At 38.4% G+C, this 16,037-nt stretch overlaps 3 protein-coding genes across 3 annotated transcripts; 1 reads left to right on the top strand and 2 right to left on the bottom strand.

Moving 5' to 3' along the window:
* The first annotated feature begins 615 nt into the window (after nt 1–615).
* On the top strand, nt 616–1,419 carry LOC120251206 (mitogen-activated protein kinase kinase 4-like). Its single transcript, XM_039259742.1, has one exon. The coding sequence runs from the start codon at nt 616–618 to the stop codon at nt 1,417–1,419; it is 804 nt and encodes a 267-aa protein (XP_039115676.1).
* A 745-nt stretch (nt 1,420–2,164) lies between these two features.
* Nucleotides 2,165–8,696, bottom strand: LOC120253009 (NADPH--cytochrome P450 reductase-like). Its single transcript, XM_039261247.1, has 18 exons — nt 8,272–8,696; nt 8,111–8,170; nt 7,942–8,018; nt 7,801–7,858; nt 7,627–7,710; nt 7,472–7,508; nt 6,685–6,754; nt 6,372–6,566; nt 6,189–6,281; nt 5,039–5,267; nt 4,843–4,926; nt 4,609–4,760; nt 4,423–4,519; nt 3,344–3,493; nt 3,181–3,254; nt 2,941–3,067; nt 2,719–2,832; nt 2,165–2,527 (listed from the first exon to the last, which is right to left on the bottom strand). The coding sequence occupies exons 1-18, from the start codon at nt 8,566–8,568 to the stop codon at nt 2,447–2,449; spliced, it is 2,079 nt and encodes a 692-aa protein (XP_039117181.1). The 5' UTR covers nt 8,569–8,696; the 3' UTR covers nt 2,165–2,446.
* A 1,112-nt stretch (nt 8,697–9,808) lies between these two features.
* On the bottom strand, nt 9,809–14,306 carry LOC120251217 (fasciclin-like arabinogalactan protein 14). Its single transcript, XM_039259753.1, has 2 exons — nt 14,292–14,306; nt 9,809–10,957 (listed from the first exon to the last, which is right to left on the bottom strand). Exons 1-2 carry the CDS (start codon nt 14,304–14,306, stop codon nt 9,809–9,811), a joined length of 1,164 nt encoding a protein of 387 aa, XP_039115687.1.
* Nucleotides 14,307–16,037: the final 1,731 nt, after the last annotated feature.

Genomic DNA, 16,037 nt, shown 5'->3' on the forward strand with positions numbered 1-16,037 from the left:
ACAAGAGTTGAGCTCGGTGGTTCTTAAGGTGGACAACAAATCTGCAATTTCTCTTTGCAAGAATCCTGTCCATCATAATAGGAGCAAGCACATTGACACACGATACCATTTCATTCGGGAGTGTGTCGAGAATAACAAGATAGCAGTAAACTACGTAAATTCAAATGACCAGCTCGCCGACATACTGACCAAGTCGCTTGGGAGTGTCAAATTCTTGGAGATGCGCCAGAAGATTGGGTTGAGAGATGTGAAGAAAAATCAACAAGATTAAGGGAGTGAATGATAGAATTAATCTTGTTAGTGCCTATATGACCCTATGTTATTTATATTTTACATTTAGATATTATTGCATTTTATGCATTATGTTTGCAGTTATAACCCTTGGTATTTTAAAATTTGCATTTGCATTTAGAATTATGTTGATAAGCTTGTTAGTTTGAATTTGTTTAGTTTCTTGGTGGAGAAGAAATGTAGTTTAAATTCAGTTATTGTGATCAATATAAAAGATAGAAAGAAGGGGTGTTTTTGGTTGACCGTGTCAAAATATTCTCATTCTTCTTTGATTGCTCTTTGTGTTTTTTCTTTGTTTATTCCTAACAACCTCGTTCGCCGGTGATGGGGAAACAGAAGAGAGGAGTCGACTTGACGGTTGCAGTTCCTCTCCCCCCAACCAACCCAGCCGCCCCCCTCCCTCTCCCTGCGCCTTGGTCTTCAGAGGGAATCTTATTCTCGGATCTCGAGCGCGTCCGCCTCATTGGCTCCGGCGTCAGCGGCAAAGTTTGGATGGTCCGGCATAAAATCTCCAACAAACTCTATGCCTTGAAGTGCATTCTAGGATCCTGGGATGAAGACACTCACCGGCAACACTGCAGTGAAATAGAGATACTCCGGACTGCCAACAGTCCCTTCATTGTCCGTTGTCATGGCTTTAATGACAACGCCGCCGGTGATATTGAGCTCCTCCTCGAGTTCATGGACGGTGGCTCTCTTGAAGGCCATCCCATAGCTGTCGAGCCTCTCCTTGCTGAAGTCGCTCGGCAAGTGCTATCCGCGTTAGCCTACCTCCACAGCCGCAAGATAGTCCACCGCGACATCAAACCCGCCAACATTCTCATTGACAATCACGGGTTATTCAAAATTGCGGATTTTGGTCTCAGCTGCATGGTCTCCCCAACAACAATGGGTTGCAAGACCTTATGTGGCACCATCTCGTACTTGGGCCCGGAATGTTTCAACAACTCAGGGTTTTACGGTGGCTTTGCGAGTGATACCTGGAGCTTCGGTATTACACTTCTTGAATGCTATCTTGGGTATTATCCTTTCGGCGAGAGTGTCAAGAAGAATGGTTTGATGATGTTAGCCATATGCAAGAAGGAACCTCCAAAACCTCCAGAGACAAGCATCTTCCAATTTCCGTGATTTCATCTCTCGGTGTTTACAGAAAGATCCGACGAGTAGGTCCACAGCTGCACAGCTCTTGCAACATCCCTTCATCACTGAGTGTCAGCTTTCCTCTGCTCCTGGCACTGCATGTTATTAATTTTTCTCCTCTTAGCTATTCTGTTGGCACTGCATGTTAGTAATTTTTCTGCATGCAAATTTTGTAAGCCAATGGACATGGTTAATTAACTGTTTTGCTATTCTGTTGGCACTGCATGTTGCTAATTTTTCTACATGCAAATTTTGTAAGCCAATGGACAGGCATGGTTAATTAACTGTTTTGCTATTCTGTTGGCACTGCATGTTACTAATTTTTCTACATGCAAATTTTGTAAGCCAATGGACATGGTTAATCAACTGTTTTTTGGTTAAGCTCACGTTTTGTATAATGGAAGATGAGTTCTTTCAGTTACTTTGGTTTGATCATTAGTGAAAAATACATTTATAACTTATGATAGACATGTTAGGGATTACATATGAAAGAATTATGAGTGATACTGGCTAAAATTACACACAATTTAAATGAAAAAACTCAATTTCGTTTGAACCTTTTTTTTTCCCCAAAACTAATAAATAAAGAAGCCATTATCAATAGACAGCATTTCATGTTGCACATTTTCATGCTTGAAATGCAAGAATAAAAATAAAACAAACCAAATTAAAACTCAATAATAATAATAATAATAATGATAATAACTTGTTTATACATAAAAGCACAAAAGTGTATATAATACATTCCATTCGACAACCGAAAGAAAAACTGCCTACAAATATTGGTTTTATTTTCTTGATGAATGGCACTAATCGCAAAGATAATATATATTTCGGATCTATATTACATCGAAGACTCCTGTTAGTATGTCGAAAGAATAGCATATAATCTAAAACAACAAAACATGAGGTGCAAGGAAGAGACTTCGAAATGGAACCATAGTTCCTTCCACGGTTCCACAGGGTTTTCTCCCTTAACATGCACTACTTTCTCAATTTCGTTCCGGCGGGGCTTTTACCAAACATCGCGAAGATATCTCCCTTCCATTTGCAGACTCTTCACCATGCTCTCGGCTTTGGAACTATCCAGGGATCCCTGAAAATATCGTATTTTTATGTCAACTGCTTAGAATTTCAAGGGAAGTTTGTACAGTGTTAAACCGTCTGCTGACGAGCGAAAAATTATTTGAAGGTGACTTTGGAGCAAGTAATGAAAGTGAACCACTAGAATGATTTTGAATTTTGTGACAATGGCATGTAATGGATTTCGAAATAACTTGGACTTACTTGCTCTTGGACTATAGTATGAAGAACACGATGGACATCTCTAGCCATCCCCTTAGCATCACCACACACATAAACATAACCGCCATTGGAGATGATGTGCCACAACTCAGATGCCTGAAAATGTTGTTAGTGTCATCAAGTTAGGAACAAATAAATATCACATCTTAGAGATGCTTCAGAATGGAAATGAGCTTGCATGTATGCTGTCGTTTTTTTAATCACCTTTTCAGTCATCTTATGCTGCACATAATCCTTGGTTGGACCCTCACGAGAGAAGGCGACAATCAGCTCAGAGAGTGCACCTGCCTCAACAAAATTGTTCAATTCATCCTCATAAATGAAATCCTGCATATTGCCCAAAAATGTTCATTATACATTCCATTTACAAGACAAACCATTTATATTTTTTTCATATGTATATCTACACACATAAAAAGAAAGGGTTAGATCTAGTTACCATTTTTCCGGTTCCTGCATCCAAAGAAGAGAATCGCTTGGCCAAGTTCTGCTCCAGAATGCTTCAGTGCCAATCGTTCCTAAGGAGGCATATATGCAAATGAATAAAAAAATAAACCATATACTCTCTTGGAATTGACATCCAGTAATAAATTAGTTTGCAATCTACCTGCAAGAATCCCCTGAAAGGAGCTAGCCCTGTACCAGGACCAATCATGATGATTGGTACACTTGTATCTGCTGGAAGTTTAAAATTCGATTGCCTCACAAAGACAGGAGCCCAACTACTATCCTGATCTTCAACCAAAGGGGTCGCATGCTGTTTAAACAGAATCCAATTTGAGGTCGCACAAGAAAAAAATGCATGATTGTAATAGGTACATACATAAAGGATGTTTTTCATTCGGTTATCAATTAACTGGCACATGCATTTACCTCATGCCCAAGTGTATAAAGTGCATAAGAGCTTATCAGAGTGTATCTGGGAGACTGAAATCAAGGTTAAAATGCATCTTTCTTATTAGAGATTTGATCTCACCAGTTGAATCAGAATTGGCATGCCAACTGTCACTAAAATGCAGATATGATTAACAAGCACGAGGATGAAAGGATGGAGACATTGCACAAGATGCAATTGTTCACATATGTCAACATCCAATAAGTGAGACAGTAATTAATTTGTCAACCGTTAGTTAAGTCGCACATTCCATGTTTTCTTTCTACAGTTTTAACTTTATATTTTTCCCTCAATATGCAATGACCCTTTTAATAGCTTTCATATTCAATCTCAAAACACGCATTTTATTGCTAATTATAATTTCCTCAGTGCCCTCCATCTTTTGTTTGTCACTGATTATTATGATAAACATAATACAACGTATGGGAGACATAAAACATGGTCAGTACATATCATATGATAGCACTAGTCTGCAACTACAAACATTAACCATAAGTCACAAGACATTTGCTGACAATTCTCACACAAGACAAAAGGCAGGCAGTGTCAATGCAGCCTTAAACAATGTTAAAAACCAGAGTCAATATCCAGACAATCAAGAGAACATAGTAAACCAGAAGCTAGTCTATAAGCCAGATAGCAGAATTTTCTGAAGCTAGTTAGGGATATACATGACAGAGATGGGTGTGATGCAGTCAAGTAGATATCCACAAACTCAATAAACATATTCCCACATTAAAAAGAAATCAATGCTAAACACTAAATTTGTGTGTGCCTATATATATACACACCTTCATCCAAGTTGAACAGACTCCTTTGTGAATCCTTCCAGTTGGTGTCGGTCCATAGACCAAGGCACATGTTACATGAATTCTTGAGGGTGCCATCCTGTAATTAAAGTAGAATCATCCCAGTGAGATAGAGAAGAAAATTCAGGATTTAAAAAAGTAAAAATAGAAGTACAACAGTATGCTTACTTGGGAGAAGATGATATAGAATAATATCTAGGCTGCAAGCGAGGAGCTATTGCTGCAAAGAAAACACCAAGAGGAGGCTTTGCAGAAGGAAATTCCGCCATAACTTCTAGAAGGCTCCTCTGACTTGCAACTATCCATTGAGAATATTCATCCTGAATCAAAAGCAAAGACAGGGAACGAATCTCATGACAAAAATCAACAGTAAGCATATCATCATCAATGGACAGTACCAACCTTCCCAGCAGGGGAAGCTAGAAATCTAAGTCGTTCAGCCTCACTGGGTTCAGAAGCATGAGCAGCTAAAGCAAGTAAAGCAGCCTAAGAGACATATCAAGCACACGTAAGTAAACAAACAAAAACTATCTTGTTAACAGGTATAGATATGTTACAGAAGGTTAGTGGCCATAAAGAAGAGATTAGAAAATCCAACCTTCTTAGGTGAACTCAGAAGGTCAGCATATCGTGCAAGTGCAGTTCTCAAGGTACATGGCGACGGGAAAGGAGGAGCTAGGGAGCCACCACTGCGTGGTGAGCCATCCTCCTCATTCGCATGAATGGAGAAGTATGTGTCTGATGAATAGCCTAAAAGCCTTTCTGCCTCTTCCACGGTCTCAATACAATTTTCTGAGAAAACACCAACATGGTCTCCTGTTTCATACCTGCCAGCAAAAGGGTATTCAAGATGAACAACATTGATCATTTGATACAGCTGCATTTATCAAATTGAACATTGAATGAAAGTATGACTGCTCCAACAAAGGTACCCATGGACCAATTCCATAAATGCTTTTATCTGACCAAACATGAAAAGCACAATGGCGTGTTTCAATTAGTTTTCTTTGCAGTTGCAATAAATTTTCAAAGTATAGTTTATTGTCATATTCAACTCCAATTAAGCAAGTATCAGCTGGAATTAAATTATATATGATACAGTTATGCAAGCCTCTTGGAAGAATTTATTGTACTAACAACCTCTGCAATCAATTTCCACCCTTATTTCATGTTCCAGAAGAGGTAATCTCCAGGAACAAATCATACCATTATCTACTTACACAAATTACAGCATTTAGCAACCACAGAGATATCCAATTCCAGCAAAAACAAAAGGTATGATTCCATAGATAAACAAGAGAGCAGTGGATACTACAAGAATTTCAGGCTCAGGAATGCAAGGACCGCCCACAACTCATTTGGCTAAAATACCACCACCAAAACGTGAAAGTTTGCACAAGGCAACAACACAGAACACAATTGGTTGACAAATGTGACATTAGCAAATCAATTCATGCACAAAACTTGTCTCAAGAAACTATAAAGCAAAAGGAAACAAAAACCATTAAGAGCAAAAGTCTAAAAATTTATTTTGAAATGTGAAATTTGGGAGTCTGTTGATCTAACATTGCTAAATTTATATTAAACTTTTGCCAAAACTTGGAAGCACTAACAAATATATTTTGTGGAACATGTTCAATATTCAAATACTCGAGCTAAGATGGACTAAGCAGTTTATAACTTTGTACAAAGATAGACCAAAGTTAGCAACAAGCTTAAATTTATTAGGAATAATTCAGGAAACATACACTAGTCCAGTGCCAGAGATTTCAAACTCCAAATGAATACAGGAACGATCTGAAGCTGGTGTATGAAGTTCTCGCCTTACAGCAACATCAGCTCTTTAAAATTCAAATAATATGTGTTAGCTCTTTATATTTGCTGGTGATATAAGCATCTCCAGGAGCATAAATGTATACCAATATCCGTACCTGCATGGATGTTGGATATCATGAACAGCATGTCCATTGGCAAGATTCCCATTCTTCTCCATAAATGATGCATCAGCAGAATCAATAAACACAACACGATATTCAGGTATAGCAGCTTGGTAAGGGGTTGATGCACCAGAAACGTCATCTTCATCCCTGAGTAATTGATCCAATTCTGGCCATACAAGCTCTTTCCTGAAAAATGGAGAAGAACATGTTGATATAGGCCATAATACAATATTCAAGTATAGCAAACCCTTCCAGTGTATAATAATGTTGTATAATAACATCAGACACAATGAATTTTTATTACCATGCATTGAAGTCATCCTCAATGCATTGATCATCATCTCCAAGCCCTACAGGGACAAGACGCTTCCCACCTGGCACAGCAAGAACAAAGTATATCTATTATAATTTCAAGTAGCGAGTGGAATAATGAGTTTGTGATACCCAAACACTCCAAAAAGAAACCAAATGTAAATAATAGAACACTCATTGATATTTTACCAATGATAAATCATAATACAATGATCTTTTACCATTTAAAGGTGCATCTACTGAGGAAATAATCATCGTAAGATGACCGGATAAATATTGCCAGCATTTTATCATATTGCAACTTTCCAACAGATACACTAGACTGTAGGCCATCCAACTTTCGATTTCTTATTGAGAGAAGAAATGTGAAATGACCATGGACAGGACCATTGCACCTTTTGAGACATTTATACCTTTAAACCATAGCAGAAACCAGTACGCAACGTATTTGAGATTTTGTATCATGCTTTTAAACAATAGCAGAAGGCAATATGCAATGTATTTGAGCTTTTGTATGGAGATTACCTATGGGTTACAGATCACAGGAAAAATCCTCCAGCATTTTGTCATACCTCCATAAAATAGCTAAACTAAAATAAGTCCATTAACTACGCATGCAAATGGTGGGAGAAAGAAATATCACACAAATATGGAGTGAAACATCCTAGATTTTGTCGCATTGTACATATTCTACAAAAGCCATGCATACTGATTGGGCACAAATACATGACATAAGCAAAAAATAACAGAAATGTAAACATGTGCTCCGAAAGATATACCCTGATCAGCAAGAATCTCATCAACAACCTTTGCCACCTGCATCACACAACCAATCACAACACATTAACAACTTTATCACAAACCAACTGATATAAATAAAAAAATCTTAAGAAGAAAGAAAGAAAAGAAAGACAAAAAAAAAATCCAACAAAACCTTGTTAAAATGCTCATACTGCCTGTTGCCAAGACCAAAGACAGCAAACTGAAGATTTTGAAGCCAAACTCCCCTCTCTTGTCCCTAAAAATCAATTATATCAAGCACTTGAACGGAAATCTAATCTAAGAACAGCAAAGAATAAAAATTTGATCAATTGTCATAATCTCAAACCTCAGTAAACCACTTATAGAATCTAGCTGCATTATCAGTGGGTTCACCATCTCCATATCTATTAATTTCCAACAAACAAACTACAATCAAGAAAAAAAAATAGAAATTGGCATATGCATATGTATAGATTCTCCAACTGACGTTGCTAAGAAGAACAGGGCAAGAGTTTCCTTCTTCATCTTCTCTTCATATTCATCATCATCGGCAGCGTACTCGTCCTATAAAGAACCAAACAACAATCATCAATCCAACAATGAAAATTAGTATTAAAAAATCACAAAAAAACAATTAAGAAAAAAAAAAACACTACCAGATCGACGATTTTGAATATTGCCTTTTCATACCGCGCTCTCGCTTCCTCCGCCAACGCCTGATCATCAGCGAAAAAAACAAAACAAAATATATCAAAAAATAAAAACAAAAAAAAAACTTCAACTTTCTCAGAGCTCAAGTGTTCCACGAGATCTAAACCTTGGCGAATCCCTCGGCGGTGCCGGTCTGAGTGCCAAAGAAGATAGTGACGCGCTTCTTCCCATCGTCCACATCCTCGGCCTCATCCCGGACGACGACAGGCCTCACCGGCTCCGCCGGCCGATTACTATTCTGGCCGGCCGACCGGCGCCAAAATAAGAGAACAACGCAGCCGATCAGCAGCGAGCCGGCGGTGACGATGATCGCCAGCACCCTCTCCCTCGCGGCATCCTCCGGCGCCGTCCCATCGCCGCCGGTGAGGATCGCCATCACGAGATCCAGCGCCGAGAGCTTCATCACCGCCTAACTATAGATCCGGCCGTCAATCTCTCCCTGCGACCCGATCCCGAGGCGCCTCCGAAGATCTCGCCCGTTCGTCTTTCTGAGAAGTCTTCGTGACTTCGTCTATGGAGAAAAGGGAAGGATCTCTGGGACTCCCTTTTATATACACCGTGGATTCTTATCATAAAAGAACTCAAAAAAAGGACCTTTTAAAGAACCACTCGGTCTTTTGGTGGGTCCCACTAGTGTATTTATGCCACGTGTTAGAAATTGTCACGATTTTGGGTGGAATTTTCGGGTGCGTTTTTTGGTGTGGCTTTTTAAGCTATGCATCTTCATCGACAACGCCCACCAAACCCGACCGGTCAAACCACCTAACCCCAACTCAACTCTCAGTTAATTTTTTAGACTTTTTTTCTTTTTTTAAAAACTTTTTTTTACTTTTCAATTATCGATTTATAAAGATTATTATGTTTATTAGGTAATTTTTTATTTGTGATATAGTTAATATAATTAGGGTAAATAACTTTTAAGAAGTCAATCATAGTTTCCAATGAAAATTTGGACTTAGAAAAAGTCAACCACAACTGATTGCTTTTGATTAAGTGCGATTTTAATTGTATTAATTGAAATAAATCTCATTAAGGTCAACCCGTTCATTTTCTAGTTTGGTTTTGATTTGAATTTGTAGGTATTTAATTAATTTGAAATCAAATTGGTTTAAGTAAATCCGATCTATTGCAAAACTCGGTAGTTCAGGGAAGATAGCTAATTTTTATTTATTTTTTAAAATTGATTTAAATTAAATAAAATTATTTCAAATAGAAAAAACTAATATCGACAAAAGTTTCATAGCCTAGCACTACGGCCCTGATGATTTAAAAACCTTGAATTTAAATCCCATTCAATACAATAATGAATTTATAGATGTGGGTCTATGTAGCACAACTATGCAATTAATTTTTAAAAATACACATGTCCTTAACTATATTAAATATGCTGTATTTGTGAAGGAAAAAAACATATAACCATAAAAATTCAAAATTAAAGATATATATAAATAGAAAAGTCCTAATTTTCACTTAGTCAATGTGATAATAGTTTTCATATCTGATTTAAATTCAAACATTTAAAAACATAAATTAAAAAAAAATTAAAAATAATGAGAATTTTAATGTTCATTAGAGCTCATAAATTGGATTCCATGGAACCAAATCCTAAAAACAAGCACATAATAATTAATACAAACTCATACTCAGAATGCAGCAAAGAAGGTCATAGCTACAGCTAAGCTTGCTCCGGCCACCATCCGGGCGGCGCCGGAATTATCAGTGGCAGGGCCAGGTGAACTTGCCTCAAAAGTGGGCCCACCGGCAATGTCGGTGGTGGTCGGAGATGTAGCTTCACTTGTTGGTGATGCAGCAGTGTTGCTAGAAGGAGTCAATGCAGTACTGTCGCCGGAGGATGGCGCCGGTGAGGTGGTGGTGGTGGGTGCAGCGGCAGACTTCGCCGGTGCCGGAGATGTTTTTGTTGGCGCCGGAGCAGATTTGGATGATGGAGTTCCTGATGTCGACTTTGTCGGTGCAGCTGCCGGGCTGCTAGACTTGGTCGGTGCAGCAGTGGTGGTGGTGGTTCCGGTCTTTGGTGGCGGTGCATTGGCCGGTGGAGATGCGGCGGCGGAGGCGGTGGTTGTGGTGGTGGTCGCCGTCTTCGGTGGTGGTGCATTGGTAGGTGGAGGTGCGGTGGTGGTGGTGGTGGTTCCTATCTTGGATGATGGTGCATTGGTGGGTGGAGATGCGGTGGTGGTGGTCGTGGTGGTGGTGGTGGTGGCGGAGTTGGGAGGAGGAGTGGCCGGAGAGTTGGTCGGAGAAGAAGATTGGAGGTTTTCGATGCCGGGAGGGACGATGATGTCACTGACTTGAAGAATGGAAAGGTCATAAGGTTTGGTGAAGACTTCTTTGACGAGATTGGCACCAATTCCGGCGCCGGGGACGGCGGAGCCGAAGCTGACGAGCTCGTCTTCCATGTCGGTGACGTTGAGGAAGCCGGCTTTGTTGGCGGCAATGCCGCTGGATTGAAAAAGAGTGGTGAGGATAGTGGTTTTGCCGGAAAGTTTCTCGAGCTTGGCGGCGTCGAAGTAGTCGAGGATTACATGGACGGAGAGAATGCGTTTGACGACGTCGACAGGGCGGCCGGAGACTGCGTCAATGCCGGAGTCATCGACGGCTAGGATGGTTATGGATTGGCGGGAGTTGATTTGATCGGCGACGCCGGTGACGGAGAGGAGGTCATTGAAGGAAGAGAAGTCCGGGTACTTTGAGAGGATCTCGGTGATGTTGAAGGTGGCGGAGGTGGTGGAGGAGATGGTGGCTATTAGAAGAAGCAAGGGTAATAATGTAATTTTCTCCATGATTTTGTTTTAATTTTTTAAAATTTTTTGTTTATTTATTTATAATAATAATAATTCCATGGATGGTTTAGTGAGAATGGGGTTTGTATATATATGATTTTTAAAGTTTAAAAAGGGTGAGGGATTTCTTTGGTGGAGAAGTTAAGGAATGGTTTTGGTGCTAAAATTAGTGATGAAATTGTTGGGTTATGAAAAGGAGATGCTAAGCTTGGTTGGGATTGTTCTTGGCCACAATTTTGATTGGTAGGAAATTAGTGGAGAGGGTTAGAGAGGAAAACATATGATAAAATTTATAATTCTAAACTAATTTAGGATATTTAGATTTTTTTTATTTTTAAAATTTGTTAAAACATAACAATACAATAAAACTTAGAACAAGTACTCATTAGGTACACAAACCACAAAATCAACTTCAACCATTGAATCAAAGAGAAAAATAAAATATCAACTCTCATGTTTGTAATTTCAGTTGAACTTTATGTTTATGTTTAATATATATATATATATATATATAGAAGAGACATGCATTAAAGAATAATGCCATACATCACGAACAAATTTCAAGAAATTTGACACAAATACTAACCCTGGCTTCGAGGTTGCTAACTCCAGACCTAGAAATACGAATCTCAAGCTGGGATTAGCATTCATGTCAAATTTCGTGAAATCTATTCATGATATATAGCATTACTCTGCATTAAATGAGGAAGGGAGTAAACCTATTCCACATAAGTTAACACTTCACTACAAAACTTGGCAACAAAGTGAGCTACATAATTAGTAGACCTTTCAACATAGTCCATAGAAACACCACTTATCTCTCGAAGGAGAGAGATACAGTTGTCCACAACTAAACTCAAATTGCAATCATCACCTTTGCTAGAGCTGATGGCCTAGAAAATACTCAACACATTGGGCTCTAGTTAGACTGCAAAAAAACCTTTAGCCTTGATCCAACAAAGGGCTTTGTTGAAGCCTTAGCACTTATTGATGTGGACCTCCTTGGTAGTCACTTCCATGCACATTGCAGCCGCCATTGCACCTTCATAGTCGTGCACCAATACTACCAATGTGAGAGAAAATTACGACAACACAATTGAATTTTAACTGTCCATGCTCCTGTTTCACCCATCGAGATGTACTACCTTCTCGATTATGCCTAGCTTCTATATTTGGAGTGTTAACATTATCGACCATTGGTTGACCACTACACCGCACATCGCAAGGATACCAGGTGGGTTAGAACTTTTACACTTCCAAAGTATGTCATTGCGAGCCTTCCAAATACCCCCAACAAACCCATTATCAATCATTGTCATATAGCCACACTAGATTTGTTGTATTATTGGGAGAATCAATCCATAAACACCATGCATGGATGAACTATAACTGTTATCACTCTCAATGGCCAACATTATTAAACCATCAGAAAAAGTCAGTCAGAATATGCTCCATTGTTTCTCTAGCTAGACCACATATTGAGCATTGATCGTCATATAAGATTGGCTTGATCAATAGTTAAGCTAGGGTTGGCAGGAAAAATGAAGTTGCTCGCCAAACAAGATGTTTAATTTTAGAAGGTATCCTTGCAAGCCAAATATGATTCCATAGAATTTGGTTGGAGTCCAGTAATGACATAAGTTGGAGCACCTAGTACACACTTTTGACTACGAAAGTACCCTTGCAATATTCAAGACTCCAACCCAATTTACCTCCCCTTTGCCTTAAGCTGAGAAGAATAGCTAGAATTCTCTTCATGTATATTCAGTAGATTCATCATCTTTTTACATGTTAAGTACCCATGGATCCTTGAAGAGTTGTATACTGTCCCCGACGCCAACTTGCTAGTAATAACCCATCTCAATGATAAGTTGTACATTGAACAATACCCCCGCCCCACATAACTTAGTCAAGAAACCCTCTGTTTTTTTCAAAAATGATGTGTGGGGAAAGTATCTAGCCTTGAACACTTAGGCAAACAAGGAAGTCAACACAGTCAACAATCACCGCCATTGTTTAGCTAATACCACTCAATTGTGATCATAAAACCTTCTGAATCCAAGCCTACCCTAAGCTTTACAAACGCACAATTTAGTCTTTGAGAGTCAATGGATAAATCTTCTGCCATGTCCCTTGGAACCCCACCAAAAGGAGTTAAGCATGTGTTCTAGCTCAGTGCATAAGGTGGTAGGGAGAAGATAGACACTCATAATATAATTTGGAATCACCTGAGCTACCATCTTCCACAAGACCTCCTTCATAGCCCTTGATAACAACTTGTTGTTTCAATCGTGAATCCACGCTCTTACTCTCTCCTTGATTAGAGCAGAAATAGCCTTTTTACTCCATCCTGTGGCAGCATGGTGTCATGGATATACATCATTGGTATCTAGACTCATTCATACCTAGAATAGGTGAATGGTTGCCCGCATTCCAACATAAGTATTTGCATTGTATCTTATGCATGACTTCTAAAAATTCACTTTCTAGCTTGAGGCTTCTTCATATATCTTGAGAATAGATTAATCCACTGTCGCTTCCTTCACCTGGGCCCTCCAAAATAAAAATGCATCGTCAGCGAAGAAGTTGTGAGTTATAGAAGGGACACATGTCCTGATCATATAATCATGCAATCTACTCTCGCTTTCTACCTGTTAGAGCAAAGCTAATATTAGTTTGTTTAATCTTTATTTTAAATCTAAAAATAAACTAATACAAGTTTGTTGTTGATGTATGATTATCTTGAAAGGTTATTTTGGTTTATAAAAACTTATTTCATCTAGATTTAAAACATTTAAGTTTTATAATTAATACCAATGTATATATGAATAATAATAAAAAATAACAACTATGGTATTTGTTAGTGTTAGTTCCGCCGATGTGGTTTGTGGTTTACAGGACACTCAAACACTCATAGAAAGCTTACACAAACCAAACAAGAAGGAGACACACAAGATTAGTAACCCAGTTCGGTGTCCACTCGCCTACGTCTGGGGGGCCAAGCCCGGAGATAAACAACCCACTAAAAGAGGTGAAAAATAGATGAATACAAACACTTGTCACTCACTCTCCCAACAATAAAGATCACTACTCTCTCTAAATTGTCTAGTGCTCACACTCTCTCCTCCACAGGTGATATCCACAATTTTCGAGCAAGGTAGCTTATATGGACGCCTCAACATCCCAAATATAGCACATACCTCTTTTATAATCTCCGCGGCTACTAATTTAAAACTTTCCAAAATTAGTTGTTGCAACTTCTGTTGTAACATAAGTTACAACATGACCCTGACTCCTGACTTGACTGAGTTCTGATTACATTGCGGACGACCTCAAGACCCATCAACCTCCTGGTTTTGCTTAGTCCTAGTGGGTGCAGCCAAATCTCCTGATCCCAACTGCCGACAACTAGCATACCTCCTCAGTTCCTTATCACAGGTCCCCTGCAAAGGGTGCGACGTCCCTCGTGAGTCTTCACGAAACTTGCCAAACTTGATCTTCAATTCACCCAAGTTTTTGGTCTTTAACTCTTCTCAAGAATAGATCTTCAATCGATCAATTCAATCATGCCAACAATAGGCATGTCTTCAAATCTTGCCCCTTAATAGTCTTCAATCATCCCTCATTAAGGTTTCTTCAAATCATGCCATCAATAGTCTTCAATCATACCATTGATAGATATTTTTTTCAATTAAAGCTCCATCCATATTTAGTCTTCAATCAAAACACCTAAATATGGTCTTGATATAATCTTGTCTTCAAGTTGTAACACATTGCCAAAAATAGCTCCACCAAGATTTTCAAGATATTTGCCTCCAAGTCAAGACTCTTTACTATGTCATCATGCCTTGCCGCTCCTTGAGGGCTTTGATGACGAGGGCTGCGGCGGACGGCACGACGGAGACCTTGGCCTGCCGGTTCTGGACGGTGAGCTTCACCGTCACGCGGAGACCCTTATCATTAATTGTGCCACATCACACAGGTTGCCACACCATCTTGACTATATGTCAAATCATGCCAATTATAGTGTAGTTACACTAACAGTTAGATCGGATGAAATGGATATAAATAAACGAAATAAAATATTTAAAGTTTTAGTTATGTATCTATCAATCCCATACATAACACTTATTCAAATCCTTTTTCATTAATGACCCTTTTCATTAATGAAAGAAAATAATTACACAAAGTTATAGTTTTGTATCTATCAATCCATCCATTCATAAAACTCATTCAAACCCTTTTTATTAATGAAAGAAAATATATACTCAATGTTTTGGTTATGTATCTATCAATCCACCCATTCATATAACTCATTCAAACCTTGTTTAAGTAATGACCCATTTCATTAATGAAAGAAAATATTTACTCAAAGTTTTAGTTATGTATCTATCAATCCACCCATTCATAAAACTCATTCAAACCTTTTTTTCATTAAATCCAAAAGCCATTTAATCTCCTAAAATAGTAATCAATTTAAAGTCAGTTAATGACTTAGTTGCAAAGCAATTAATTGCTCAAGATTAGTAAACAGGGTGGCAGAAGTTTACCATAAATTTCCACCAACTTTCTTTGACTCTTGGTGTCATTTAATCAATATCATGCTCTACATCCCCATTAATAGAAACCTATACATGTCTATCGAAGGTTATGTCAATAATTGATTATTTCCTAGATTAGTGATGCTTTATATGGTGATTTCTAAATTAGTGATGTTATGTATGGTAGTTGTTGTATAGATTTTTTACTAGGCTAAATTAGTGTAGTTTTCTTAAGTTGCAACTAATTGGTTATAAGTTATCTTGTATACTGTACAATGACAATATGAACATACGACATTTTTTCTCTCCCAAAAGCTTTTTTCTTCAATGTCATATTGTTACCTATATATATCTATGACATATGAATACTTGTTCTCCTAAGTTTCTTGGTACTTCAACTAGAAAAAGAGGATTAAGTGAAGTACAACTTCAACAATTCATGCATTGTCAAACACTCCATGCATTGTAGCATGGCTTTGCACATATAACTTAATTTAATTCTCTAAGTCCTTGAATATATATATATATATATA

The sequence above is a fragment of the Dioscorea cayenensis genome, chromosome 3 (genome assembly GCF_009730915.1).
Source record: "Dioscorea cayenensis subsp. rotundata cultivar TDr96_F1 chromosome 3, TDr96_F1_v2_PseudoChromosome.rev07_lg8_w22 25.fasta, whole genome shotgun sequence".
NCBI classification, from domain to species: domain Eukaryota; kingdom Viridiplantae; phylum Streptophyta; class Magnoliopsida; order Dioscoreales; family Dioscoreaceae; genus Dioscorea; species Dioscorea cayenensis.